The sequence below is a fragment of the Pseudogymnoascus verrucosus genome, assembly GCF_001662655.1.
Source record: "Pseudogymnoascus verrucosus strain UAMH 10579 unplaced genomic scaffold scaffold_19, whole genome shotgun sequence".
Lineage (NCBI taxonomy): Eukaryota > Fungi > Ascomycota > Leotiomycetes > Thelebolales > Thelebolaceae > Pseudogymnoascus > Pseudogymnoascus verrucosus.
This window is the reverse complement of record NW_017263670.1, coordinates 159,597-187,321: the sequence shown is the minus strand read 5'-3', so window position 1 is coordinate 187,321 and position 27,725 is coordinate 159,597. Positions and strand designations below refer to the sequence as shown.

The 27,725-nt window shown below is 49.3% G+C and overlaps 7 protein-coding genes across 7 annotated transcripts; 3 read left to right on the top strand and 4 right to left on the bottom strand.

The window, feature by feature from the left end:
• Window positions 1-287: 287 nt before the first annotated feature.
• VE01_04835 (uncharacterized protein) lies at window positions 288-2,835 on the bottom strand. Its single transcript, XM_018274303.2, has 4 exons — window positions 2,442-2,835; window positions 2,236-2,389; window positions 1,946-2,188; window positions 288-1,897 (listed from the first exon to the last, which is right to left on the bottom strand). Exons 1-4 carry the CDS (start codon window positions 2,604-2,606, stop codon window positions 672-674), a joined length of 1,788 nt encoding a protein of 595 aa, XP_018130785.1. The 5' UTR covers window positions 2,607-2,835; the 3' UTR covers window positions 288-671.
• Window positions 2,836-3,107: 272 nt separating this feature from the next.
• VE01_04834 (uncharacterized protein) lies at window positions 3,108-6,164 on the bottom strand. Its single transcript, XM_018274302.2, has 6 exons — window positions 5,832-6,164; window positions 4,488-5,778; window positions 4,312-4,428; window positions 3,590-4,246; window positions 3,360-3,533; window positions 3,108-3,308 (listed from the first exon to the last, which is right to left on the bottom strand). Exons 1-6 carry the CDS (start codon window positions 6,074-6,076, stop codon window positions 3,153-3,155), a joined length of 2,640 nt encoding a protein of 879 aa, XP_018130787.1. The 5' UTR covers window positions 6,077-6,164; the 3' UTR covers window positions 3,108-3,152.
• Window positions 6,165-6,892: 728 nt separating this feature from the next.
• Window positions 6,893-12,496, bottom strand: VE01_04833 (uncharacterized protein). The gene is made up of 5 exons (XM_059463646.1): window positions 12,295-12,496; window positions 11,629-12,204; window positions 11,234-11,569; window positions 11,011-11,176; window positions 6,893-10,963 (listed from the first exon to the last, which is right to left on the bottom strand). The coding sequence occupies exons 1-5, from the start codon at window positions 12,295-12,297 to the stop codon at window positions 7,038-7,040; spliced, it is 5,007 nt and encodes a 1,668-aa protein (XP_059319729.1). The 5' UTR covers window positions 12,298-12,496; the 3' UTR covers window positions 6,893-7,037.
• A 2,412-nt stretch (window positions 12,497-14,908) lies between these two features.
• VE01_04832 (uncharacterized protein) lies at window positions 14,909-16,698 on the bottom strand. Its single transcript, XM_018274300.2, has 3 exons — window positions 16,561-16,698; window positions 16,426-16,505; window positions 14,909-16,370 (listed from the first exon to the last, which is right to left on the bottom strand). The coding sequence occupies exons 1-3, from the start codon at window positions 16,609-16,611 to the stop codon at window positions 15,056-15,058; spliced, it is 1,446 nt and encodes a 481-aa protein (XP_018130792.1). The 5' UTR covers window positions 16,612-16,698; the 3' UTR covers window positions 14,909-15,055.
• A 168-nt stretch (window positions 16,699-16,866) lies between these two features.
• Window positions 16,867-18,944, top strand: VE01_04831 (uncharacterized protein). Its single transcript, XM_018274299.2, has 5 exons — window positions 16,867-17,100; window positions 17,146-17,217; window positions 17,266-17,812; window positions 17,877-18,102; window positions 18,159-18,944. Exons 1-5 carry the CDS (start codon window positions 17,017-17,019, stop codon window positions 18,778-18,780), a joined length of 1,551 nt encoding a protein of 516 aa, XP_018130789.1. The 5' UTR covers window positions 16,867-17,016; the 3' UTR covers window positions 18,781-18,944.
• A 196-nt stretch (window positions 18,945-19,140) lies between these two features.
• VE01_04830 (uncharacterized protein) lies at window positions 19,141-20,440 on the top strand. Its single transcript, XM_018274298.2, has 3 exons — window positions 19,141-19,580; window positions 19,645-20,038; window positions 20,120-20,440. The coding sequence occupies exons 1-3, from the start codon at window positions 19,271-19,273 to the stop codon at window positions 20,361-20,363; spliced, it is 948 nt and encodes a 315-aa protein (XP_018130790.1). The 5' UTR covers window positions 19,141-19,270; the 3' UTR covers window positions 20,364-20,440.
• A 2,549-nt stretch (window positions 20,441-22,989) lies between these two features.
• BST1 (GPI inositol deacylase) lies at window positions 22,990-27,192 on the top strand. The gene is made up of 2 exons (XM_018274297.2): window positions 22,990-23,891; window positions 23,938-27,192. The coding sequence occupies exons 1-2, from the start codon at window positions 23,223-23,225 to the stop codon at window positions 26,791-26,793; spliced, it is 3,525 nt and encodes a 1,174-aa protein (XP_018130869.1). The 5' UTR covers window positions 22,990-23,222; the 3' UTR covers window positions 26,794-27,192.
• Window positions 27,193-27,725: the final 533 nt, after the last annotated feature.

The following is a 27,725-nucleotide window of genomic DNA, read 5'->3' as shown; positions in this document are numbered from 1 at the left end:
GCAAATGAACAGAAAAAGAGGAGGGAAAGGAAGCGCAAGAGGCGTATAATGCAAGGCGGCAGTCTCTCCGTACGAGAGGGAGAGGATATGCTTCAGAGTGCTGAGGTAGAAGCTCAAGTCCGTACGGAGGTGGCAAGTGAGCGTAGTCGGCAGGTGGGTTCTACAGGCCGACAGAAGCGCTGTGGCATATGTGGTATTATGGGCCATAACTCCCGTACATGTACGAGGCACGAGGATTCAATTACGATCGAATAAGGGTCATTATGTAGGGTAGTGGTGTAGTAGTAGGCAGTAATAGTCAATTTTGGTGTTTTCGTGGCCCACTCGTCCGTGTGGCCCACTCGTACGTGAAATACGTTATAAAGGAGGGTAATAAAGCTAATAACTAATATAGTAGTAGCGTAAGTGCCTGTATCTACCTACGTTGCCTTAGGAATAGTAATACCCACTGTTGTATGTTTTTGTCATTTTGTTTTGTCTCCTTATATAAATTTTGCCTCACCCTAGACAGCTAGGAATAGATGCTCCCGTTGTCGAGAAATGAAGAAGAGGAGGGGCAGCGACAGCGGGACCATTCAAGTATGGTGTACTCATATTTCGGAAATATAGCCAACATTTCACATCCCGAGGCTGGACGTAACGATTAATTCCTCCAGTTAAACTTCAACTCCTCAGTCATCATACACGGTCGCTGACTGCCACCACGAACACCTCTTGTTATCCTCAGGATCCGTAATCTGAGTCCCAAAGTCATCCGGCGCCACGACCTGCACGCTCGAATTCGACCCGTACTGAGGGAAGAATGGCGCAGAACCTCCGTTCGGGTTACCCGTCGCCACGAAGTGGGTGATATAACTCTGCAGCGCTTTGGCGACTGTTGCGTTGACGGTTCCGCCATCTGCGACAGCTGATGGGCCGTTGTAGAAAGTGTATGTCAAGTCTTCGCCATGGAAGCCCCTGTTTACAGCGTCAAAGAGATAGCTGTATGACTTCTCCCCAAACGCGGCTTCGAGGTAACGCGTGTTGCACGAGAAAAATGCCTCGCCCACAATGGTCGCGGCTCGCTCGAATTGGTCGGTGTAGTCAAAAGAGCCGTCGAAGACTTCAGGGTACACAGAGTCGAGGATAACTTCCAATGCCGTGTCGTCCAAGGATGGGACAGCAGACTTGAGGTACGTTGCCATGTCTTTGTTGGACTTTGCAAAGGGCGTTGCGAAGAGGATGCCTTCATTGGCGTTATGCGCAGCCATAACTTCAACGCTCTTGTCAAAGTTCCCATTAAGGAGCAAATCCCCAGGGAGTTTCGGTACGTAGTCGCCGTCTACCGTCGGGCCGTAGGTGAAGCTTCCATATGGCGAGAGGCCAACCACAGCAGCATTGACCAAGTAGAGCTCGCTTGACGTAAGACTGCGTAAGCCACTAAGGGTAGTGATCTTCTTATTGGTGACAGTAGATGCGATTGTGAGCGTCTGTTGAAAGATATTTTCGTCGGCGGCGGCGGCCTTACTGGGGAGCCAGCCTGGGCTCTGGAGTATGGCTCTCCGAAAAGGTGCATTCCCCTTCTTTCCCCCATATGCCGTGATATGGTGCATTATGGAACTTGCGCCGGCACTCTCTCCCATAACTGTGACTCTCTCCGCATCTCCGCCAAAGAGGTGGATATTGCTCTGAATCCATTCCAAGGCGAGTTTCTGATCATAGAGGCCAACGTTTGCCGAGCCATCTTTTTCTAAAGTTGAACCAGCGAGCCAACCAAACATACCCAAGCGGTAGTTAAAAGCCACATATATGAACCCATCCTCACCATTGTCTTTGGCGCTCGCGAGGAGGGTCTCAGCATGGCCACTTTTATCGCCCGACGTATATCCACCACCATAGATCCAAACCAGGACCGGTGCTGCCTGATGTCAGTAATTTCCTGTCTTGCAGGTTTCGATTTACATACCGCCTCCCTTTCCTTTGGTATCTGTCCTTCGAGGGGACTCGTATATTGTCTGTGGGACCAGCACGTCCAAAAACAGGCAGTCCTCCGAAGTAGTAGCATCTTGTTTGGGGATATCAGATAAACTAGGAGTTGCCGGAGAACTAGAATCTTGTGATGCGGCAGCTTTGCCCACGACACTCGAAACATTCTTTCCCTCTATAAATGCTGGCAGCACTAGCCCAGCAGCAACTTGGAGGTACCAAGCTTACATGTTCAGCTGTAGTAGTGCAAATAGGAATGGAATAACGTACCTGGATCGCCTTGCATGCATGAGTAGCCAGTCTTGCCACCATGGACAGTGCTGTCACTGCCTGATGGCGCAACTGGTTGTCTGAAGCGGAGATCTCCAACGGGAGGTGCTGCATATCGGATGTTACTGAACTTGTAGTAAGGGTATCCAGTGTCCTGTGGGAGGTCAGATGGCACAGTGGCATATAATAAAGGGGTTATTACTCACATTGACAGTTGCAGCGTACCGTCCATATCCAAGGTCGACCGTGGGCGTAGGAGTAGACTCGCACGCAACAGTAACAGTAACAGTCACTGGTGGCGGTTTAGTCGCCGTTGCCGTCGCCGCCGTGGCAAAGGCGGCAACTAATAGTATTACAGAATAGCGAAGCATATTCGGTGAGAAACTGTTAAAGGGGTTGCTCAAGTCGAAATGGCGAGGAATGGGGGCTACGTGGGAAGCTTATATCTGGAGCTTCCGGGCTCCTCGTGGTAGGTCAAGCCATTGTTTCGTATATTGAGCTGAATTACAAGCTACAGCGAGCAGGGTTTTGTCTCCTTCAATCCTTCAACAATGCTTCGCCCACTTGGCTAGCATAGTCAGTGATGCCAATTGGTAGTTGTCAAGGGTAGAGATGTGCACCCCTAAAACGCTTGTTTACAGCTGTCAGATTTAGGCCCAGTTTGGTTAGTGTAACTCTCTAAATATAGGTGCCCCTAGACTTTAGTACAATCCCAAAATATTGCGGGCTGATCATTGGTGGAACTAGTATACTGGAGAGAGACTAAATTTAGTTTAGTTAGCATCTTCCCCACGCGAAATTACAAGAATTTGGAATGCATACAGAGGGACTATCAGCAACCTATGCTTGGACTCAGATTTGGTAGGAAGAAACTCCTTTATTGTTTTGATATGTAATTCTTTACATTTATTTTCTCTTTATTCATCTACGTCATCCATTTCATACATTTCATTGTCGGCTTCCTCATAGTCCTCACTCTCTCCTTCGTCCTCTTCGTCGCTTTCCTCCACTGTCTCTTCGTCGATGCCCAATGACATTGAGAGTGCCGCCAATGACGTTAATTCTGTGTGAGTCTGTCGCTTATCAGTCTCATTATCTGTACAGAAAACTTCGGATGATCTCACACGAGGCGCCTCGCCCCTGCTTACACCAGGGCCACCAGCGAATGTCGCAATGATGCCAACGATGGTCTTGTTTGGCGAGGACTTCATAGAAACCCACTCTGGCGCGTCGGGACCCGAATAACATCCGTTGGGTGCTGTCGAGCATCCGACCTCTCGGTCACGGTTGGTGCGGAACTATTTGACTTCTTAGCACAACTTGAACAAGATTACCATAGGCGTGGTCAACCCACCCTAAGACAGTCTACAGAGTCATATTCGCCCCAACCAAGGAATACTTCTGTTATAATCTCACCGCCTGGCCCATCGATATCAAGATCAATGCGGAAATTCCCGTCTCCCTTCATCTCGCGGAGCTTTGCACCCGCGCGATGCGGAATACGTGGTCCGTCGAGGGCAGGAAGGTCATCTCCTTGACCATCTACTTCAAGTTTCCCCTCGACACCAATTAACCGCTGGCCCTCGGTGTGCTCCTCCGAGAACATGACCCCTAAACCACAAATATGGTAAGCTTCGACCTTGACGCCGCTGATATCCGCCATGTGTGAATATGTCGTAAAGATAGACACCCTCTTGAGCTGTCGGAGTTCTGTCATGTCCTTGGCCCAGATGAGAGCCTCCTGTGGCACAAGCTGTTGATGGACCTCAGTCAGCCAGCCATCCAACTCTCCTAGCTCTTGTGCTTCGTCCCTGTGCAAGACTTTCAAGGAAGGGTTGTTCCAGTATGGGGTTCCAAAGAAGCGGGTTCCGTCTTCTTTCCACATAAGTTCGTCGATTCGCGGATGGCTTCGGCGGGTTATATGGTCACGAAGGATGCGACGTTCATCTAGTTCCTCGTTCCGCACTGTGATTAAACCGAGACGGGTGAAGGTTGCTGAAGGGTTATCCGCCTTGTTGTATATTAATTCACAAGAACCATCACATATACATTCCTGAAAGGGCCACTCAGACTTACAGCCATTTCTGCCACCAACCCGACGACCTGATAGCCCTGGCGAGCCACTAGTGCTCGCACAGTATAACCTTGATTCGTATCACCGAGATGAAGCTCTCTCCCAGACTTGCAGATGATCTACAGTGAGGGTTATTAGCAAGCTATGTGAAGAAGTGCTTGGATCGAGCCCAACCAACCGTAATGCCTTTTGGCGATGTCTCTTCTATACTGCCCCATAGCCTTCCGACTAATTCTATACCTGGTATATGAATGACAATCGCACAAATCCAATCTTCGACTGAAATGGTCGCCTTGAACCTTACGGAACTCTCGTCTATCGAGCCCACCATCCGAGACTCACCACCCTCAGTCGTCAGCGCAATAGCGGTGAGAAATCCGTTGCTCTGCATAAAGAACGCTTCCACGGTTTGCGTCTTCTCATATGTGTCTTTCCACTCATCAATCCAAAAACACTTCTGTACCGTGCTATACAGTTGCGTTTGATTTCTGTGTGTTACAACGTACTTACGACTCCACGTGGCCTTGGATAGAAGCATCTCACGGAAATTAATGGGGGCATTCTTACTGTTAGCGACGAGGAGGTGAGGTGGCAACTTGCTGCAGTATCGGTCCGCCAATTCTGTACATGGGTTGGCCCAAATGCGCCGGCGGTTGGCAATGCAGAGGAAGGGTCCTCCTTTTATTCCGAGGTGTTGTTCGGAGTGGTAAGCAGCCCATAGAAACACGGCCCTCATGCTCGACCCATAACATAGTTTGTCATCATCTAGGCATGGAAGTAGCTCAAAGAACCAGCCCATCTGTATTCGTATTATCGTCGCCCAGAAATTTTCCTGGGTACTCCGGAAGGCGACGTTTGCGAACCAGGATGCCTTTGCCCAGTTTAATAAGGTTGTTGAGTCTTCACACTGCTCACCAATCTTGATAAAAATATCAAAAGGTAGCTTTTGGAATGGATCTTGCCGCACACCATTGCTCAAGTCAAACTCAGCTTCCTGGGATAGAGTAAAGTACCCTGCGCTTATCAGCCCTCGAATCCTACCCTCTAGCCCCTTCACTGGCCCAGGGTTTGCAGCAAAAATCTCTTTCCCAGCATTTGATATCCAGCGACCGCCTTCTTCTTCTTGCGGATTTGGGGTGCCATAGTCAATATTTAACTTGTCGAAGTCGGCCAGAATGCGCATCATGTCAAACAGGATGTCCTTGTCCATGGCCACGAGGCCCGACACGAGCGGCAGCCCATCGATCCGCTCGCTCACCTGGCGCCGAAGGACATAGTAGCATGGCCTATGGAATGGGAACACGGGTTCAATGTTACTTTCCTCTCCCATGTTCTCGTAACATTGGAAGCTGTTATCCAGGTTTGGACCATCCCCTAGCTCTGCTAAGTCGAAATTCGGATCAAATGAGTCGTGGACTGTGACTTCACCGAAACCGTCATAAGTACCAAAGGTAGCTAGGAAGGCACCGCTGCATTTGTTAATTTCTATGCGCTGCCGATTTTGGTGCAGATGAAACCTTACTTGACGCGGGCTTTAGGATTCGGGTTGAAGCCGAGCACCATTACATTACGAGTCCACGCTGCTTCTTCCTTCGATATAATTTCGCAGTCGTAGGTTCTCTCTTCCCAATAATATTCATCCGAGTCTATGTCTGGCTCCTCGCCACGCTGTGCGGCCTTGAAAACTTCGGAGCGAGGCTTGGCGGAGATCTTGACTTCGACTACAGGCCCACCACATATCGCGCAATAGACGTCAGGGTCGCCCATCTTGATCTATTTTGCATGAATATCAAAACTGAAATTTGTAGCATCAGTCGACGTCTTTATTTGGGGAGTCAAACTTGAAGGCCCATCTTTCTTGGGGGCACTGGTGTAGTAGCTTCACTCCACAAGGCATTAGTACATAACGCCAGGCCATAATCCACCGCAAAAAGGCATATCCCTGGTTCAGCAATTCACTAGCGAAAGTAGACTCCAGGCACGCTCTAAAACGCACCTCGGTCAAAACAGACGCTAAATCTATGAGTGGGATCAATGCCTGATAATAGTTCCCTAATATATATAGAGCAACAAAAAATGCAAGTAGAAGTAAGTTGGTTACCTCAAAAGGTTACTAGTACTGCCACAAAGGCTCACTTTGAACCAAAATTTGGAATCGTTACCAACCTGGAAGGCGGCTGGCGCCAGATTAAATGTTCTAAAATCCGAATTTTATAATACTTGACTATTATCTAATTTATTCAAATGTTCTAAAATCTATGCTTAATATTCCTTGTTGATTATCTAAATTAAAATAAATGTAACCCGCTCTCCAACAAGCATATGCAATTAGGTCTACAAAAAGCAAAGGGATATGAGAGCATATTAATGGCTGGGCAACGCCAAATATCGTCTCTGCGTAGATCAAACCGCCCTCCACTTTTTTGACACCCAATGTGGATCCCGCCGATCTTTTTCTGAGACCCACGAAGTCTAATTCGACTTATGGTGGTCACAAATACGATGATCCTCTTATTGAGGTGCAAGACTTCATATATGGGCGGCTTATATGGTATAAAGTTATCAAAGTTGAGTAGATCAATTTTCCTATGCTATAGTCTATCTCGGTGCTGACAGAGTTACCCCTCTCTATCTCAGTTCTGCCTCTTACCGTAAACTTGGATTAAAAAAGGAATTTCAGACAAAGTCAGCTAACAGCACCATACGGCCCCGTATATTTTGAGTTGCATCACGAAGAAAAGTATGTTCGAAGCCGCGCACATTGCACCGTTGATATATGGCCTCGTACCGGACAGAGCAAAGTCCCATCGCGCATGATGGAGCATGCTTGGCCGTCGCCTGAAGTAACCCAATCTGCAGGGAGGAAATAATACTTTTCGATGCTTCTGTAAGTTTCTTTCTTGTGGTCACTAACGACCTGTGGCCTTTCGGAGGCGGCCGGAGCTGCGTCCTCTCGTTCTGAGTTACTGTGCGCTTGCGGGGCTTTCGTAACAGCCGAAGATAGAGTCCAGGTGCATATCCACTGCTCTGTATCAAGGAATACGAGCCTTCCATGTGATAATAGCGCAAGAGGTTCCCGTATGTGAGACGTAACATTCTGAGGCAATATTGTGTATGGAAGTTTATTGCTGGGGGCCTCCGTGTCGCCCACCAAACTGCCTTTACCATCAGATCCAACTTTGATATCCGCCACACTAAATCCAAGGTACACACGTCCAGGCTGCCCCAACAGCTCATGATGTAAAATTTCGAGCAAGATATCGGGTCCCCTGGTCTTAGAGTTGGGCACTTGTTCCCCTTCGGAAGCCCGGTCGTTATATTCTTGGTTGTGTACAAGTTTGTATGACGACGATTTTGGGTGCAGTTCCTGACGGGGCGGGAAATATCCAAACGTTTTGACCTCTTCCACGTTGTCCCAATTGATAACATAGACCAGGGTATCCGAAAAGCCCAATATATAATCGGGGTTGGTAGGATGGCATATCCATTGTGTTTTCATCATCCTACGCACGAACTTTGATGAAATCACAGCATGAGAGGTGATATTGATGGTGTATATAGCACGAGTCGTGTCGACAAATAGCTGGCCGCCTCCTGGGTGAAATAGCAATCGAGATATGACTCCGCTACTACGACCAATATTGATTGCAAAGTCGTGGTGAATCTGTAGGTCACCACTCTCCTGGTCGTCTTTTGAAATGACCTTTATGGAAACCCTCCCACTCATGTCTGCAATTGCAGCTAGACTTCCATTGTCACTCAACGCTAGTTTATGGATAGGCACATCGTCTAATCCATTTTTCAGCTGCCATACTGCCCTAGAGCCAATCTCACGCAACATCCCAGGTCCGTTTTCGGTGCCATAGCAATATATAGGCGCCATTGATTGCCCATAGAGGGTCGTGATATTTTGAGCTCTGGAAAATTGATATTCTTCTTTATGGGAAAGGGATCCAACAACGCTGGTGGGGTCGACTAGACCGCTAGGCTCCCATACATTGCCGTACCCTCCCCGTACATCATACACTCGCCTCGAGTTGGTGCTAAATGAAAGGCTACGGATAGAGCCTTGCGTCGATAAGCTGTGTAGAAGGGACAGATCAGCCGTTGCAAATATTTTGATAACATGCTCTGCATCACCAGTGGCAAGACGTGAACCATCTGGACTGATGGCCAGGCGGTATGCTTGCTCAACCCTCACTTTTATAATAGATTCATCATCATATGGATCCCATTTGAACAATAAGCCGTCGCGTTGCAAGCCAATAATTTCTCCGCTGGATGGATGCCACAAAAGATTGTCAATTTCACCGTCGATATATTTTGGGATCGTCATATTCTCTTTGTGAAATTTCATGCTCAACTTGGAAACAACTTTCTGGGTTTGTGTCTCCCACACTGTGACCAAGTGCCCACTATAGCCGAATGCAATCATGTTTCCATCTGGGCTGAAGGCAGAACATATCGGTTCTTTTAACTTAGTATCATCCGGACTCCTGTCGATAATACTTGGATTTATTTTCCATTCAGCGGTATCGCCATCATTGATAGAAATTGATATGATGCATCTGTCCTTGCCTAAAACAAGAATTCGGTTCCGCTGGTCGTGAAATAGTAAGGCCTGTGGCATTGGATTGTTGGCCTCATTATTGATTGTCTTAATGCATTCACCAGTGGATATTTTCCAAACTTTTATAGCCTTACGGCCATAGGTAATAAGATGATCGCCTATTTGACCAGCTCTGATCTCGTGAACCCACTCTGGGTGAATAAGTTGGCGCTCCTCCTTAAATGTGATTGAGCTGTATAGATATATGTGGCTGGATGACGAGGTATAGACCACAATGGCAATATGGTTTCCGGTTGCTAGAATAGTACTCGCATCATCGTCTGGCCCAAATGAAAAACAGGCCAGACATTCATCCCAGGTCTCAGTGGCTGAGGTTCCGGAAACGGAAAGTGCCTGCATTTCCATCCACCCAAACTGCCGATAAATGGCAGAGTTTTCTGGGCAGAAAGGCGGGATTAATTTGTAAATTGAGTCTGGGTCCTTGGTCAAATAACTTCCAAATTTCCCAACAACATTGACAAGATCTGTCGCCCAGCTTGTGAGCAACTCAATTGCTTTATGCTGCTCTATGGCATTGTCATCCTGTATATGGAGTTCACTTAACATATTTGCAACTGCCACCATGTGCCGAGGAGCTTCTATTAACCCTCTCAGCTGTTTCTTTTTGGCTGCTATGCTTATCCATGTCAGCACATGCGGTTCCTGTAAGAACCTAAACAGTAGCATGAGGACATCTGTTTCAGTAGCAGATCCATGTGCTAGATGAATAAACCAAAAGTTCATTGCATAGTCCAGGAAAACTGGTGGATCGTTTCGATTTACCCGACTCCGAAGTTTTGGGTCCATCAAGCAGAGTATGCAACTCTTAAATAGCTCGTCGTTTGCAGTTTTCTGGTTGATAACAAGCTGGTGATCTTCACGATCCTTCTGAAACAAATATTCCACTGCCGTCGCATGGATCATGGAAACTTTCTCCTCATTATCAATCACCACAAATCCTCCGCATACATCGGTAATAGCCCTATAGATATCAAGGGGTCTATCCTTTCCCAGCGCATCACGAAGCTCCTCTACACTTAGAGATCGCTGAGAGCACGTTGCCCAGACCAAAATAATTTTGGAAAGCGTCTGATTGTTACCATTGGGCTGTGTCTGGATTGTGTTTGCCATTCGATCATAAAGTCCCTCCATTCCCAATGGGAGCTCATTCAGTGCCGCTTTCACATCTAACCTGGTATGGCACTTGTTTATTTTTTCCACGGCAAAACGGGCCCACAGGAAATTGCCATGCGCTTTCTCAAGAATCTGGCGGATAATGTCCTCTCGATAAGGAGATTCTCCTGCGAGATTCATTTCATTGGTAATATAGCTGAGGACATCTTCTTGGTTTCCTTCGATGTGTATTTTGTCTGAATGGATCTGCTTCTGTAGTTTCTGGAAGGATGATGAGATTTCATGTGTTGGACGGCTCACAACCAACACACGGATGGGTATAGTCGCTGAATAGAGTTTCAAAAAAACTCTTACAATAGATTCAGGGTTTTCTGCTTCATCAACACCATCAATGATCCAAAACAATGGACGTTTAATGCCTAATGTGACCAGACTCCTTTGGTATAGCCACAACCAAAGGCTTTGGAAATCAGCTGTTTTAAGATCAGCACCCGTAACTTGTAGTTGCCTTAGCCTTTGGGCATATTCCGGTATGGAACGTGCCAGCTGGCATGCCAGAGATCGCATCATATTATTCAACGTCCGCTTCTTGTTGTTTTCAAAGCGAATGAAGAAATACTGGCAGGACCAACCAAGTTGAGCCATGTGGTTAATAACAAAAGACGAAAGGATCGATTTTCCACTGGCTGCGTTCCCATTGATCCATAAAACTCGGGGGTTGCGGCGGGTGTCCTGTAACCAATCCTTGAATGTGGCATTTTTAAGAATCCAGTTACAAGTTCCTGGCGTCCACCTGTCACGGAAAAAATTATAGTCTCTTTCTGGTGACTCAGGAGCTGAGAGGTATGCCTCAAAGTCGAATGATACCTTTGGTACACTGCTCTCCTGGACTTCCTCTGCAACCAACATCACTAACTCTGTTAGCCGGACTCAGTTTGAGTGAGGAACCATAGCTTACCATTTGGCTTGTGACTCTTAATGAGTGACTGGATGACATTCCGTACACTAACGTAATTGGGGTCATTAGGCCCATCAAATTTGCAAACCCCGCGATGATCGGCGTTAAGTGGTTTTGATATTTCCCCAGGATAGCCCAAAATGGATGAGTCTTTCTCCAACACCATCTACGTTCCTCAGTTAGCCGTTAAAAACCTTCACTAACTTCGAACCGAGTTGCTTACCATCTTTCGCATAACTATTGCTGTTGGGAGCGTTTCATAAAACGATACAATTTGTAAATTCGATGCCACATGCCTGAATCGGTCGTTCAGACTCTGTAGCACTTGGGACCTGGGCACCAGGTCTTCAAGATACTTCGTATGGTAATTTATGTTTGTAACCCCAAAAATTTTGTGCAATGTCTCAGGCATGTTGCTTCCACGGTGTGGAGTTGAGAGGAATATGATAGATGAGACCGATTTAATGATTTCCTTATACCGGAAATCAATTTGCCCTTCCAGGTATGCTTCTTTCACTATAAGTCCACCCATTGAATGGGCTATAAAAATGATGGGCTTCTGTAGTCACGTTAGACTTTGTTTTTCAAGCACATATCAATATTATTTGTCGTACGTACTTCACCTATCCCAAAATATTTTGTCCCTTGTTCAGACTCATACGATGCATACTTCAGATTGTATAGAAAATCCTTAGAAAGCTCCGAGAACAGCATCAAGTTTCTGATCCCTGGTCCATTAAAGGTACCATTGTACCCGAATGTCGAAATTCGCGCCTCCTCGATTTCGGCCTCAAATGGTAGCAAGTTAAGCGGCCAGAAGTTGTCAGGATTGCTGCCTTTAGACCACGTCCTTCGACTACCACCACCAAGGCCGTGTACAAAAACAATATCAACCTTGTGCTCTCCAGGCGGTCTATAGATAACTTCTAGACCAAGAGGGTCCTTGGCAGGAGGTTTTCGCACCTCGATATTCGATGAAAGTTTTGGTTGCGACACTGGCTGTTGTTCATGAGTGGAGTCCTTGTGGCCCGACTGGGTACTTTGATGGGAGTGTCGAAATAACAATGGCAATGGGGGGTGTGCAGTGACATTTGAGGACGCAGTACCGTCCGAATCGCGAAGCTCATCGTCAGCTGAATGGTTTTTCGATCCGTCTCCGTCGCCGTGCCGTTTCTTGCGGCGGAGGAAGGTTTTCTTGACACATTAGTTATAAACATGAAATATAGGTGAAGGAGAGTTGAAATATGGATAGATTTGAAAAAATATCTCATCCCGCAAACACACCATTTGGTTGGAACCTGCTGGGGTGCTACAGCCTCACGGACCACTAGACTCGATACTGCCTTTCGACATATATGATGGAGATTCACAGAAGTGGGATCAAAGGTTCCAGAAGATGAAGCGGAATCACCTGATATGTATAGTTCTCATCCATGGGAGTGCTTTATATCAGAAGCTTTGCGAAGCCGTGTTGGTATTGCAGGTCAACCTTGCGCGGCGCAAATGCAGGACCATCTCTCACCCCTCAGCCCCCACGACTTGTGCGGTCAGCCTCATTTGTGGCGGGGTAACCCGAGACGGGACATCAATCGAACAACGCATTACAAACGCCACTTGTGGGGGTCAAGGCCACACACACCCCAGGCAGCCTGACTCCATGGTCATATCTGAGGCGCGAGGTATAACCAGAAGTATTTTCCCCCATGGAGCAGAAGGATCCCTGAGATTTATCTATCCAGGTCCTTCCTGTTTTATCTTCTTTAACAAGTCAGTCAGAGGCAGTCATACAATGGAACCAAAGTCGTGATATTGCTAAAGCATAGAATATTGTTCACTATACTCAGATTGATCCAAATACCGCCAAGCTAGACATGGCCTTCCCCGTATCATCAACCATCAAGTTATACCCACAGCTGCTTCCCAAGCTCGCATTATCAATCCACGCCGGCTCCCAATAGAAGAGCCCGTTCCCACCAGCTGACGAGATCGTAGACGCCAAATTCTTCATGAACGTCGTTTGTCCCTCTGGGCTGAATGGGATGCTCGAGATGTCTGAGGGGAAGGCATATGCGGGTTTCGGGCAGTACGTGGGCCAGTCCGTCTCAACGACCTGGACCTGCTTGCCGTAAGTCGATCTCATGTTGGTGATGCTAGTCTTGAGGGACGAGAGCTTGGCAGCGGAGTTGTAGAACGGATAGTACGAGACACCCTGGACGTCGTAATCGGAAGCAAGGAGGGGACCCTGGGAGAGGATCAGGTCGTACCACCACTTCTGGGTATCCCAGTTCCAGCCATTGTCCAGGTGGATCATGATGAGTGGTTTGGTTCCCCAGTTGGAATCCTTGATACCCCATGCAGCGGAGTGCAACAGGCGCGCAGTGTTGTATGCTCCGCCCGAGTTGGCGATCTTTCCAAGGGGCCAGAGCATACCAGCAGTGATCTCATTGCCAATGGACATGAGAGCCACATCTATGCCGTTGCTGGCGAAGGTGTTGGCGATGTTCAAGGTGTATTGGTAGACGGTGTTGGCAAGGTCGTTGATACCCTGGCTCGCCCATGCTGACGGGGTGGGCTGCTTTCCTGGATCGGCCCAGCTGTCAGCGTAGTGAAGGTCGAGGTAGATCTTCAACCCAGCAGCTTTGGCTCGTTTTGCCAGCTTGATATTGTAGTCTAAGTTGTAATTGCCATCGGATGGGTTGACCCAGATACGCTGGCGTACGGTGTTGGCACCGCTGGCTTTCAAAATTGTCTCAAACGGCTGACTCGTCCCTGCTGTGTTCTTATACGATTTTCCAGCTTTTTCTTCTACTGGCACCGATGACCAGTCTGCTCCTTTGTATGTGAGGGCCGCCGTGGATAAGCCCACGAAGGGGATGGCCAAGAAGAATGAACGGAGGAGCAGCATATTTATGAGTTAAAGAACGGTCAACTTTCTTCCTCCTCGATGCAGTTAAAGCAGTCAGTCTCACATCAGGAAAATCTGGGGTCACATTCTGATGGCTTGTTCATATACAGTTCAGTTGAGAGGGAATGGCGGGGGCCCATGGCGCATATGCGGGACATAGGCACAGCCTAAAAGCGAGGTGATCTACTGACACGTCCGGTGGGGTGTATTTGAAGAATTTAATATAGTTGCCCATCCGGCTCCGGGCACGAGATTATAAACTTAAACTCTGTGTGGGGTATATTGATTATAGCGCCTTAGAAGGCGGTGTCGTACAAGGGAACTATGAAAAAACGGTAGGAATTACTCCGCAACCTAATATATATGCCGAAATAGTCGACAGATCCGGCACTTTCGTTCGGCAGTATTATAACTCTTATTCTCACTCTTTCAAGGTGCATGTATATCAAGGCCTCTTTCATCTACCAGCACTTTCAGGTTTTCATGAGTGCGAAGGCCGGTTATTTAATCGGGCACAAGTTAATTGGAGGAACTGACCAAAAAGAGCGAATTATATTTACAGTGGAATTATTCATGGATTTTTATACTTCCGCTTTAATTAGGGCCGATAGTACTTCGGGGGTTGCGGATCTGCTAGCTCCATCTCTTGTGCTTTAAGCCTTTTTGACGAATGCTGTGCCTTTCGCTGGACAATTTAACAACCAATGCGCCCAGCCTAAATGGCAAGCAGTAAAAGAAGTGTGGTGTGCCAGGATTAGTCGGTCCCCCGTGACGCCCTCGTGCCACGCCCGCACACCCTTCTACCTAGTGCAGTCAGATCAGTACGAGTAGCAGCGGGCATAGATGCTGGTGGCATCGTCTTCTTGAATTTAATGCGCGCCCTAATATGGCAACCGCCTTGACCCCCAAGAAAAGGGGCATCTGCTATAAAAAGGACGATATTTATAGACACAGCTGGAAGGTACTGGGAATTGGAGAAAGACATTCCTTATTACTAGAAAAGGGATATCCATTCAGATTATAGTCCTCAAGACTACTATTTAGGTTCCACTCGCGATTGTATCTACATAAACCAATGCGGTATTGAAAAACTACTATGTACAGCGCACAGCATGCCAACGCCTACCAACCAGCCTCTCCTCATGAAAATTCAAAACGATCAGGAAGAACCACTGGCGCTACCAGAGTCCACGTGTAGATACCATAGCACACCCACGCACTCACAATCTTCACCCAGCTAGCCCAGTACGTCCTTCCCACCGGCACGAAGTCAAGGCCATCCTCTGACGAGTCCTCCTCAAAATTCATAGTAAGCAGCGTCGCAACCCAGGCCGTTGCAAGGAAGAAGATGATATGGAAGAGGGAGTAGTTGTATTGAGTCGCGCCACGCTCATCATCCTTGCCCGTGCGCCCAGCGTCGCTCTCGTCGTCGCTGTCGTCGTCCAGGAGTGCATCGGCCGGGAGACTGCCTTCAGCTACAGCTTGACGGAGAGCGGCAGCGCGCATTTCACGGCGGCTGTCGGGCTGCGTGGTGATAAGTCCGTGCTCGTCATCTGAGAGCCTGATGCTTTGGGTTGAGCCACCGAGTGCCATGCCTTGAGTTGCAGCGCGGGTGGTTGTGTACGCAACAGTAAGCATGGTAACAATAGCACCAATGACAACCGTCGTAGTTCTTGTCGCTTGTCCCCCTCTGACAAGGGGGTTGCAGTGCTTGTCGTCAGGCTCCATGGAAACTGCGGACATGGTGAGATAGGTGCAGTAGATAGCAACCATGGCTGATTGCGCAAGCCCGGCCTTTGGATTATAGTCTTGGATGCCAGGGTGAACGGAAATCGCCGACACAACAAACAGGAGAATCAAGTTGATTGTGATTGCTGCCTGGTTCATAGAGCATCCTCCGCCAGCGAAGAAGACGTATTGCACAACAGTCATCGTGATCGAGATCGCGTACATCCCAAGAGTGGATCCGATGAGAATACCCCTCCATGCCTTCGAATCGTTCTCCTCGATTTGGGATAGACAGTATTCTGCCCATGTATGCGCCAGATCAACTAAGAGGATGAGGCCGAGTAGGAGGAATAGCATCGCGCCTGCAAAGGCAATGTAGTTGCCCCAGACCATGAAGAATCCATCGGGGATGAGGAACGACAGGACAATCAGCGCAAGCCATGCAATAATCTTAGGACCCCAGAATCCATTCTGAATACCGGCTCGTTGGTCCTTCGAAGACCTGACACCAAGGAGGAGTAACGCCAGCAACAGGTGAAGAACCCCGAGCGCAAAGTTGATGCGATGGACAGCAACCCATCCATAGCATGCGCCTTCCGGGCAGCTGATCGTCATATAATCGAGTGTCAAATGTTGTAGTTTGTTTATCGCCCACGGCGTGAGCATAATCCAGGCAAAGATCGAGTTAACCATAAGAATAAGGGCATAGGCGATACGTGTGGCGACACTAGGGCAATAGTTAGTTGCCTGATGAGAGTCCATCGTATCTCGAATTCACATACCTGTTGCCACATTTACCGCACATGCTACATATCGCTGAGCAAGTCGCCGCGCCGCAACACGAAGCTGCGAAGCCTAGGACCTGTCCTGGTGTTAGCAAGAGGACGAGGCATCCCACGCGGGAGGCTGCAACTTACAGTGCCGATGCTGGGCACCGCCAATAGCGGGATAGATAATAGAGCACCCATCTTCCCGCAGTATGCTATAGAGCCTGGCGGAAAGCAGTACAGTTATGAGTTTGTGTTTACTCGCACGATCGTGGTTGTGGTTTGAGGAAGCGCCGACGAAGGGTCTCACCCACGCGGCCTGCTCGATGACATCGCGGCTCGGCATATACTAGCCTTATTGGGCTAGATCATCATGTCCTTATCGCGTAATACCCGATAAGGCCAAGTTAGGCCCAGACACCGGCGTCGGCTTGGGGATGAACACAACTTCTGCTTACAGACCACAATCAACAGCAAACGTTCCACCAATCCAGTGTTCAGCATGCAGATATAGAAGAAGCTGCCGACGACTCTGTGAGCACGGCATTCATCAACTACATGGCCTCGTAATTTTACCGGCAACTATTAGCATCCAATTCGCCTGCAATGGCCTCTGAAAGATCCCTGACGAGGGCGCGAGTTGTGTCCAGCATCGCTGCCACAGCCATATCCATTGCTTGCGGGACAAACGTAGGTTCTACAGACCTGTGTCGTTGCTTGAGCTGACTCAAATAGTATGCCTATTCGGCGTGGGGACCCCAGTTTGCGGAGAAGCTGCAGCTCTCCTCGACAGAAAGCAACTTGATCGTAAGGCTCTGGACCACGCATCTATGGACCCGAAGCTAAGATATCTAGGGAACTTCCGCCAATATGGGAATGTACGCTATGGGCATACCAGTTGGGATATTCGTCGACAATAAGGGACCTCGACCTGCTGTTCTAGCCGGCGCTCTGTTGCTGGGAGTGGGCTACTTTCCTCTACGACAAGCATATGTGAGCGGGGAGGGGTCACTGGCTGCGCTGTGTTTCTATGCAGTATGTACGGGATTCGGAAGCTGCAGTGCATTCGCAGCAGCCGTGAAAGTCTCTGCCCTCAACTGGCCTCACCACCGAGGGACAGCTACGGCATTCCCGCTGGCTGCATTTGGCCTCAGCGCCTTCTTCTTCTCTGCGTTTGCCCAGCTTGCCTTCGAAGGCAATACGGGTGACTTCCTGCTTCTCCTTGCTGCTGGAACATCAGGCATAATCTTTGTCTCGTTCTTCTTCATGCATATCTACCCACATTCGGCATATTCTTCGATTCCCACAAGCGATACACCTTCAAGCACGGATTCCAACCCCTTGATCCGCACTCGATCCCAAGAGACTAAACACGCGAACCGACGTGCGTCTATGGAACCTGGTACGTTGTATTTCCCTTTGCCTCATTTCTATATCAAACACATCCTCATTGGAAACCACTTCAGAGTCCGGTGCCGCCGCACCGGTCACCGTCCCGATCGAGATCAGCGAGACGTCCTCGTTGCTATCATCGAATGCCTCGATTCGTGACGACTTAGAAGGAAATGTGGCTCATAAAGACCCTTCCCACCATGTAGATATCCGTGGCCTACGCCTATTCATGAACACCAAATTCTGGTTCCTCTTCGCGCTCATGGGCCTCCTCTCCGGCATCGGTTTGATGACCATCAAGTAAGTCATCCTATCTACGCCCATCCACAACTACACATGCCTAACATCTGCCGTAGTAACATCGGCAATGACGCAACTGCCCTGTGGCGCCACTACGACCCCAACACTGACCCTACCTACATCACGAAGCGCCGTGCAATGCACGTCTCTATCCTCTCCATATGCAGCTTTTTCGGCCGCCTCCTCAGCGGCGTTGGGTCCGACATCCTCGTGCGACGCCTTCAAGCAAGCCGCACATGGTGCCTCACCATAGCTTCAGCCATCTTCACGATCGCACAGCTCCTCGCCATAACCATCAGAGACCCACACTATCTATTCCTCGTCTCATCGCTCTGCGGTCTGGCGTACGGGTTCCTCTTCGGCGTCTTCCCCTCAATCGTCGCGGAGGTGTTTGGCATCCACGGCCTTTCTACCAATTGGGGCTTCATGACCCTCGCACCCGTCCTGTCCGGGAACATCTTCAATCTCTTCTATGGCGTCGTGTTCGACGCCCATAGTGTCATTGGCAAAGATGGCGATCGCGTGTGCGACCTGGGCCTGGAGTGTTACCGCAACGCTTACGTGGTCACGCTGTTTTCAGGATTGGCAGCACTGGTGGTTAGTCTGTTGAGTATCCAGTTTGATCACGCTTGCCAGCGGGCAGCGGCGAAGGCCAAGGATTTGAATCGCGTGGCGTAGGTGTGAGATTTACTTGAGCAATGCAGCGGCTTGTGGCTGGTACACAGCGTAGTTACAGCGACCGTTTGAAGTCTGGGGCCAGTTTATGTAGAGTGCGACCCTGGGACGTTGGCGTGGGAGGTTGGGAGACAATACATAGATTTGATACTGGCGTTCATTCGCGACGGCGTCAAATATTTAGAATTCAATACTAATTTATTGCTATTTTAAAGAAAGTAAATTGTGAAGCTCGAGATTAAGTGAGAAGAAAGTGTTCAAGGGCGACTTTCGTGAGTTGTCATGTGCTTCCCGCCAAGAAGCTCAGAACCACGTTCTGGACCGAGGCTATTTGGGATCAACCCCCATCACAACTATAATATAGGATATCTTAACTACCAGCATTTAACTCTTTCTTCAGTAAAGTATCTAGGCATATTCATCCTAGGGTATCAACCTTGAGCTTATATTTGCATTTATCGTATTATAGACCGCTTACTATCACACCGTAACCATGGCGATCACGATACCCCAAAGCCTCCAGCCACTGGCTATCAAGCTCGTAATGGGATGGGTAAACACCCCCCGCAGCGTCAAGCTCGCTCTCCCCACCATACTGGCCATCCTCTCTCTCCGCAAAGTCAACGGCCTACTCTCTCAATCAGTGCTGAATAACTTCGTCTCGGACCGGTATGTGTGGAGCCAGGAAGTAGTAGTCGTCACGGGGGGCTCAGGTGGTCTTGGGGATTTGCTCGTGCGGAAGCTGGCGGCGAAGGGTATCAAGGTTATCAGCTTGGATGTTATGCCTCCTAGGACTCCTCTTCGTTAGTTAACACTCTCTCCTGGCCCCTAACTTCTATACTTTCACTCGTCTAACTAGTATCACAGCTGCAAACGCCTACTTCTACGAGGCTGATATCACCTCCTCCGCCAACCTCGCAGAGGTAGCCCAGACCATCCGCTCCAAGCACGGCGACCCCACGGTGTTAGTCAACAATGCGGGCGTGATGAAGATCAAGACCATGCTCGCCGAGAGCGAGGAGGAGATCCGTCAAGTCTTCGATGTGAACGTGATCTCAAACTTCCTGCTCATCAAGGAATTCCTGCCCGCGATGATCAAGCGCAACCATGGCCACATTGTGACTATTGCCAGCTTGGCTAGCTTTATTACGGGGGTGCAGAATGTGGATTATTCGTGCTCTAAGGCTGGAGCGCTGGCGCTGCATGAGGGGTTGGCACAGGAGCTGAGGCACGCGTATAATGCGAAGAAGGTTCGCACTAGGTAAGTGATATGGAGGTGGATTACCGCGGCAACTCTCCGCGAGGTTATTGAAATGAGAATGATCTCTAACATATGTCTTAGTATCGTTCACCCTACTTACATCCGGACTGCGTTGATTGACAAAGTCCACGGACAGGGGAAATTCAAGCCGCTCCTCCTAGAGCCAGAGCCAGTGGTTGAGACCATTATGAACCATATTCTATCCGGTAACAGCGGTCAAATATTCTTGCCTGGACGTTATTCGGTTGGATCTGCCCTTCGTGGTTGGCCGGCGTGGTTGCAGGAGGCTGTTCGAAGCACCCAGCAGAATGTTCTAGCTCATTAAGTAGCAGAGGGAGACTTTTTTTGTTGGCAGATGGAAGGGGTAATATCAAGTTAGTCTAATGTATATATTCTGTATGGCATAGCGTGGTATAAATAACACAATTATTCACTTTTGCACGTGGACCCCGTATATCAATCAGATGGGTGGAGCTCGGCGGGTAGTCAAGACCAGTTGCAATTGCTTATGTACCATTAAGTGCTGATAGGGCTATAATACGCACCGGATGTCTAGATGACTATTGAGGCATATACCAGACAAAGGGGAGCTTTGTCTACTAGTGGAGATAATGCTGGCATGCGCATGGTGCAACTATTGAAATATAATGGAATCTATTGCTTGTTATAAACGATATTGTGAAGCCCCTGTGCCACTCTGTAGGAGGCCGCTGCAGTCAGCAATACAATGATCATTTGCGTTATCCCTATATTAACATTGTCGCGGGGCACAGCTCTTCAGCCCCTAGACTGGCAGAATTTGCCAGTGCGATTGGAGCATCGTTGCCATCACCTTGGCGCCGGATATGGGGTCAAGGAGTTACTTCGGGTCAAGGTCATGGTGAAAGCCGAATGTTTGCTCCCTGTGCTACACCTCACATCAAGTGGTTTCCCCCTTACTCCAGCGAGTAACAGCACACTGGAGTTCTGTATGACAAAATCCATAGCTTCAAATTGGAAGGTAAGGGCCCCGTTTGGAGTAGGTGAGGGGTTGTTTCAGAAAATTGCTTGATGACGCACGCGCAGGATTCGGATATTGTTCGGGGGCGGGATCTGTTCGTGTTTACCTCGACGGTGCATATAAGCCGCGTATTATAATGCTTGAGTGCGGGTGTGGTGTTGGGGGCTGGAGGCTGTGTTACGGACGGAGGTGGGGGTACGGGATGGGGATTACGTTTCACGGGCCACGTACTGCTTTTCGCAGATGAGAAATAACGCGTTTGGTGTATTGCTTTGGAGACGCGACGGCTGTTGAGTGCATCGTAAAGAACAGTCGCTGTTGATATCCTGAAAGTTGATAGCAATTATATTCTTGGCCGGAGACACTTCCATCTTGGCCGCAACCAACAAGTCGGCAGGGTTCCGATGATAGGGGCCAGATGAAATAGATGCGCTACTGTCCTGGACGTAGGGGTTCTCCAATTGTCATTTCCAAATTGTGTGCAACATGAACCACCTTCCTTGGAGAATTGTCTATGAGCTCATTTGCTGATGGACACAAGTCGACGCAGTGGGATTAGCTCAAAAGTGGTACTTTGCGGGCTGCGTGCTTTAGCGCCGTGGCAGGGCCAGGATGGCAGAAAAGCTGTTCCGAGCGTGGTCACTGAATGGACCTGTGTTGACGTATGGCAGTGGATTTATATGCCACGCCGAGACACTCGATGGTGCTTCTTTTCAGCTTCCGTGGTGTATGTTTCAAGCGAACAAAGTGCCTATGACTTGGCACGTTTATGGTGCTTTGAGACTGTGCCCATTCTTATCGTGATCCTGGTGATGGGCCGTGGGATTGTGGGATTGTGAGATTGTGAGATTGTGGCGTAATGTTAAGTTTTGCCAAGTGCCATATCATGAATCCTTCGTTAGTACAACAACCTGTTGTGGAAGTACCCGTCCATTTTCTCAGCGACAGGATGGATTAATAGAGTTCTCCTCTCCGTGCGAATAGGGCTCGATGGTTTGATGTGGGGGATAAGCTTCTCACGCCAGAAACCCCAAGGACACACTTTAGATTGACCCTATTCGGCGTCGAGTTCACATCACGACGGGAGCTAATTTCCATGGTTTGGGGGTCTGTCACAGTAGTCATTCTGCCCCCGGTGGCGCCATGTTGACATGTAATGGGAGCATAGTGAAGTGCTCCGTCAGTGTGCTTTATCACCGTCGAATCACATCAAATGACTGGTCCCGATTAACTCCCGAAAGCCTATGTCATCTCGTCCGCTTTCGTTGCTGCACAGAGATTCTGCGATGCATGCTGAGATCTCCTGGTCGACGAGAGATCCTCCCTGCGCCTCCCTCTCAGTAGCATGCGAACAGAGGCATCTTTTGCTGTTTATCTGTTGTCCCTTCAACACCTGCCCAGGCTGGAATTAAGGTATAAAAAGAAGGGTCCCTTTGACGTGTTCGGCGACGCCAAGCGCAGGTCTTAGTGACTGGGTCGGACTAGCAACGGCGCGAGCCAAGCCCCAGAATTACTTGCAGGCAGCGACGATTTGAACCCTGGGCGAGGCTGTCAGTGGAGATGTCAATAAATAAAGACAACAAAAGACAACAAACAGTCGGAAGGGAGCATAACAATACCACAACCAGCACTTTTCTACCTTGCCTTGCCACCTATGTGATACGCAAGTACCCTTGCATGCGTATTTTGAAGCTTTGAAAGCAAGGGATATATAATGTACCTGTACTCGAGGATCTAGAATATAGATTGAAAAAGAAAGTGACATATGTGTGATTACGGGATTATGGGATTAATGTTAGAGTGCTTTACTAGTGACTGTGTGCTACTAAATTCCCAAAGGCGGTGAAGTCGTCGTGGCCCGTGTTGCGTGTGTGTTCGCCTATGGAAGCTACGAAATGTACTCCGTGCTCTCCACCAATGTACCAAATCTAAAGCTTCCCTCCCCCCCCCCGTTAAATCTCCCTGGGTATCTCCTTCCTCACCCACAGAACCTTCCCTCCCCTCCTCCTCCTACCCTACTCTATACCCCATCTCCTGCCAAGTTTCCCTTCCTCTTGTACTCAAGAGTACTCTCAGTCTTTACACGATTACCTCTTTTCGAAAAGACCGTCGTGTCGTAGGCCAAAGGAGGCGTTGGGAAAGGGGAGCAATTCTGCAACAGTGGCTCTCTTAATTTTATTATAGATGCGGCCACGATCTCCTGCATCGGCCGCAGAGGACGACGGCGATGACGACTCGGATCCTTCGACCCTAGCGGCCCCAGTCGCTCCTGACAATATTATAACTTCGACTTGGGAAGGTACGGAGGTGAACGGTAGTGGCAATGGCTTTCGCCCCCCTTCGCGACGGGACAATAGCGAAACTCTGGATGCGCCCTCACGGCTCGGGGTCAACCAGCACATACGAAGATCGTTTGAGTCGCGGAACAGTATAGATGTCCCTGATACCGCGAGGAGTCGAAGGCCGAGCAATACTATCTGGAAGCCTGGGGAGACACGGAATGGGTCTGTGACCAAGAACGGGTCTGCGAAATCAGGCCTCGTCGCTGTGCCTCCCACTGAGGTAATCAACGACGGCAAGATGCCACCCCATTTCGTAGCAAGACGGACGAAGTTTCGGAGTCCCTGGTCAAATTCGCCGACTACCTTCGCTGTAACGCTGCTTGCGATCCTGTCGATGTTCATGATCTTCTACTCCTTCACAACGCGACAATTGGACAGCAAGGGGTGCCGAATGTCATACATGAGGCCAGCGTTTGCCAAACTAAAGGACTTTGACACGGAGCACACGCGCTTTGCCAGCAAATATTCTGTATATCTATACCGTGAAGCGACGGTAGATGAGGACACAAAGGTAATGCGATTGTTGCTCCTTATGAGATCATACTAATGCCCAACAGGTCAAGGGAGTCCCAATCCTTTTCATACCAGGAAACGCAGGAAGCTATAAGCAGGTCCGACCAATTGCTGCAGAAGCTGCGAACTATTTCCACGATGTCCTCCGACACGACGAGGCCGTCCTTAAGGCTGGAACGAGGAATCTCGACTTCTTCACAGTCGACTTCAACGAAGAGTTCACAGCGTTTCATGGCCAGGCCATCCTCGACCAAGCCGAATACTTGAACGAAGCTGTGGCATATATTCTTTCCCTATACCACGATCCGCGACAATCCCAACGAGACCCTGACCTCCCAGACCCGACGTCAGTCATAATACTGGGACACTCTATGGGCGGGATTGTCGCGCGGACGATGCTGGTAATGCCGAACTACCAATCAAATTCCATTAATACCATAATAACAATGTCGGCACCCCATGCGCGCCCGCCTGTGTCGTTTGATTCGCAGATTGTGGAGATATACGAAAATGTCAACCGCTATTGGCGTGAGGCATACTCTCAGCAGTGGGCAAACAACAACCCGCTGTGGCATGTTACATTAATTTCTATTGCCGGTGGAGGACTAGATACGATGGTGCCCTCGGATTACGCAAGTCTGGAGTCGCTTGTCCCAGAGACTCATGGGTTTACAGTGTTCACCACCACTGTCCCGACAGTCTGGACGGGCATGGACCACCAGGCCATCCTATGGTGCGACCAATTCCGAAAGGTTGTGATAAAATCGCTATATGATGTGGTGGATGTCAACCGAGCAGCTCAGACGAAACCCAGGGCGGAGAGGATGCGCTTGTTCAAGAAACGTCTTTTAACAGGAATGGAACCATTTGCTGAGAGGACGCTGCCGCGGAAGGAACCGAGCACTCTGCTGACACTCGAGGACGGCTCGAACTCAATACTGCAGCAGGGGAAGAGTTTGACGCTGAGGAAGTTCGGGCAGTCGCGTAAACCTCAGGCCTATCTGCTGCCAATACCAACCAACTTACCCGGGACGAGATTCACTCTGCTCTCTGACCAGAAGCCTGATGAGGATGGAGGACACGGGAAGCTAGAGGTGCTGTTTTGCAGTGTATTCCCCCTGAAGGCTGGACAGTCGGCTACTCTGCTCTCTATGAACATCGACCTCTCTGGTGATAAGCCGGGGTCGGCGAGACTTGCGTGCAAGAATGCTGCAGCCGATGTTATCCAGCTTCCTGCTTCCACACGGGAGTCGAAGCATCCATTCATCGGCCAGGATGACGAACCGGTTACCCCATTTTCGTATCTACAATATGAGCTGGCTGATATTGCGGATCATCAATTCGTTGCGATTGTCGACAAGGCTACAGAGCCAAGCCCAGGCTGGGTTGTTGCGGAGTTCAGCGACAATGAGGTATCAAAACGAGTGGGGTCTCTGAGTCTCAAAAAGCTCCTGGCTTTCGGAATGAAGACAAAACTACCGGATAAACGTCCTATGGTCATGGAAGTAAATATCCCTGCTTTACACTCGAGTCTCCTTTCATACAACTTGAACGTGGGCAATCAAGCTTGCGGAGATGAAGGCCAGCTGTTCACGCCGTTGGTACGCCAGTACCTGTCAAAGCCATACGAATCGAAATACTTTGTCAACGTCAAGCAGGCGAGCATCAACCTGCACGGTGTTGCCCCATTCATGCCTCCTCCGCTTGAGCCGCGCCAAGGTCACGAAGGCATCAGCCTGCAGATATGGACAGACCCTACCTGTGGGTCATCAGTCGACGTATCTCTCACCGTGGACGTTTTTGGGAGTTTCGGGAAACTGTACATGCGCTACAGGACCATCATTGCTGCATTTCCCCTGCTTATCGTTTGTCTGGTTATTGGAAAGCAGCTTTCGATATATAACGACACCGGAATTTTCGTCTCGTTTACTGAGGGCATGGACGCTTGTCTCCGCCGCACCATACCGCTGGTTATGTTGTGTCTCACGATTGTGTCGTGGGTTCTCTCATCGAGCTCGGCCTCACCAGTCTCAGCGAACTCGAGTCCATGGAGTTGGAATGGGAATGTAACATCGCCGCTTGTGGATTTCAAGCAGAACGAGCTCCTTTTGGGGTCTCGAGATCCATTTTTCTGGTTCCTGGTACCGCTCACGGGGGTTATTTCTGTCGGGATATGCATCATAATCAACTACGGATTCTTGCTCCTGATTCAGACTTGCTCGATAGTGTATGGGCTGGTGCATACAAGCCCAGCTTGGCTCGGGAAGAATGACAAGAGGCTATCCAGTTCGGCTGCATTTTATCCTTCGTCGACACGAAGACGTCTCATTATAACTGGCATTCTACTAATACTGGTGGCGACATTCATCCCCTACCAGTTTGCCTACTTGGTGGCCTGCCTCGTCCAGATTACGACCTGCACCCGCGCATGGCGACTGGCTAGCGACACGCGATCAGCAGCAAACCACCACTTCTACAACTACGCCCACTCAGTCTTCACCCTCATGCTCTGGACCATCCCCGCCATCAACCTCCCCATCCTCGTTGTCTGGGCCAACAACATCGTCGTGCAATGGCTCACGCCCTTCTCCTCCCACCACAACGTCCTCTCCATCATGCCGTTCATCCTCCTCGTCGAGACGCTCACGAGCGGCAAGATGATCCCCCGCGTCTCCAACCGCCTCCGCTACGCCATGCCCTCCTTCTTCTTCATCATCGCCATGTACGCCGCCGTCTACGGCGTGACGTATGTGTATATGCTGCATCACCTCGTCAACATCGCCACGTTTGGACTGTTCGTCATACACTCCTCGTGCGGGACGTGGTCGGTGGCGGCGGTGAGCGATATCTTTGATAGCGAGAGTAGCATAGAGAAGCGAAAGAGAGGGAAGACGCCTTGAGAGTGGGCGGATGTGGGAGCGGGTTTGTTCTTTTTGACTTTTCGAGACGACTGTTTTATGACAATGCCGGCCTTGGATACCCGGATGCGAGGGGATCTCCCTCACCAACACCCCATTTAATGTTCCCATTGCATACCGGCGTTCTCTAGAATCTTTGCTGGGCATCGTTTTTTATTCACTTCACTTCACTTCAGATCATCATCTTCCAGCGGACGAGAGAAGAAGAGAGAGAAGCTGTACCACGTTTTGTGTACATTATAATTTTTGTTTTCCATTCACTTGCTTTTGCTGTTGCTGTTAGGCTGTTCCTGTTGAATCGTTGGGGTGGATTTGTTTGTGTTTTTTTCTGGGTAAGAGGGGGGGTTTTAGGAGTTTGGCTTTGGGTTGTCTGCTTTTGGGGGGGGGGGGGGGGGTTGCGTGCATGGTGGATGGCGGTGGGGAGATTGAGACGAGGCTGTAATGGCGGTTATGTATGGACTATCTCCTGCTGTGGGGTTGAGATGAGGCTGTGTGAGGGGTGTGGTGATGGTGTGGTGGGTAGATGATCTAGCCCTGTGGGGTTGGACAGCGTGGAAGGATGGATACTGGGTGTTGAGGAGTGTCGCCATAGACGGCAGAGCGAGATAGTATAGGATAGGGGAGTGGGAATAGACCACTTCGATTTCGATGACTTTTGTGTGTACTATGCTTGGTGTGATGTGATGTGAAGTGTGGCTACGTGGGATATTCTCCTCCACTGTAAACGTAGTAGGCATGATTTGGATATACAACCCATTGTATGAAGTTGTGCTATTCATTTTTCCCATTCAAACAAGACATTTAACGCACACATAGACGAGAAATAGTAAACATAAGCGTAAGCTCAATCAATTCTTTTCTCCCCCTCTACCACAGATAACACACACTATATATGTATCTACTACCTCCTCCCC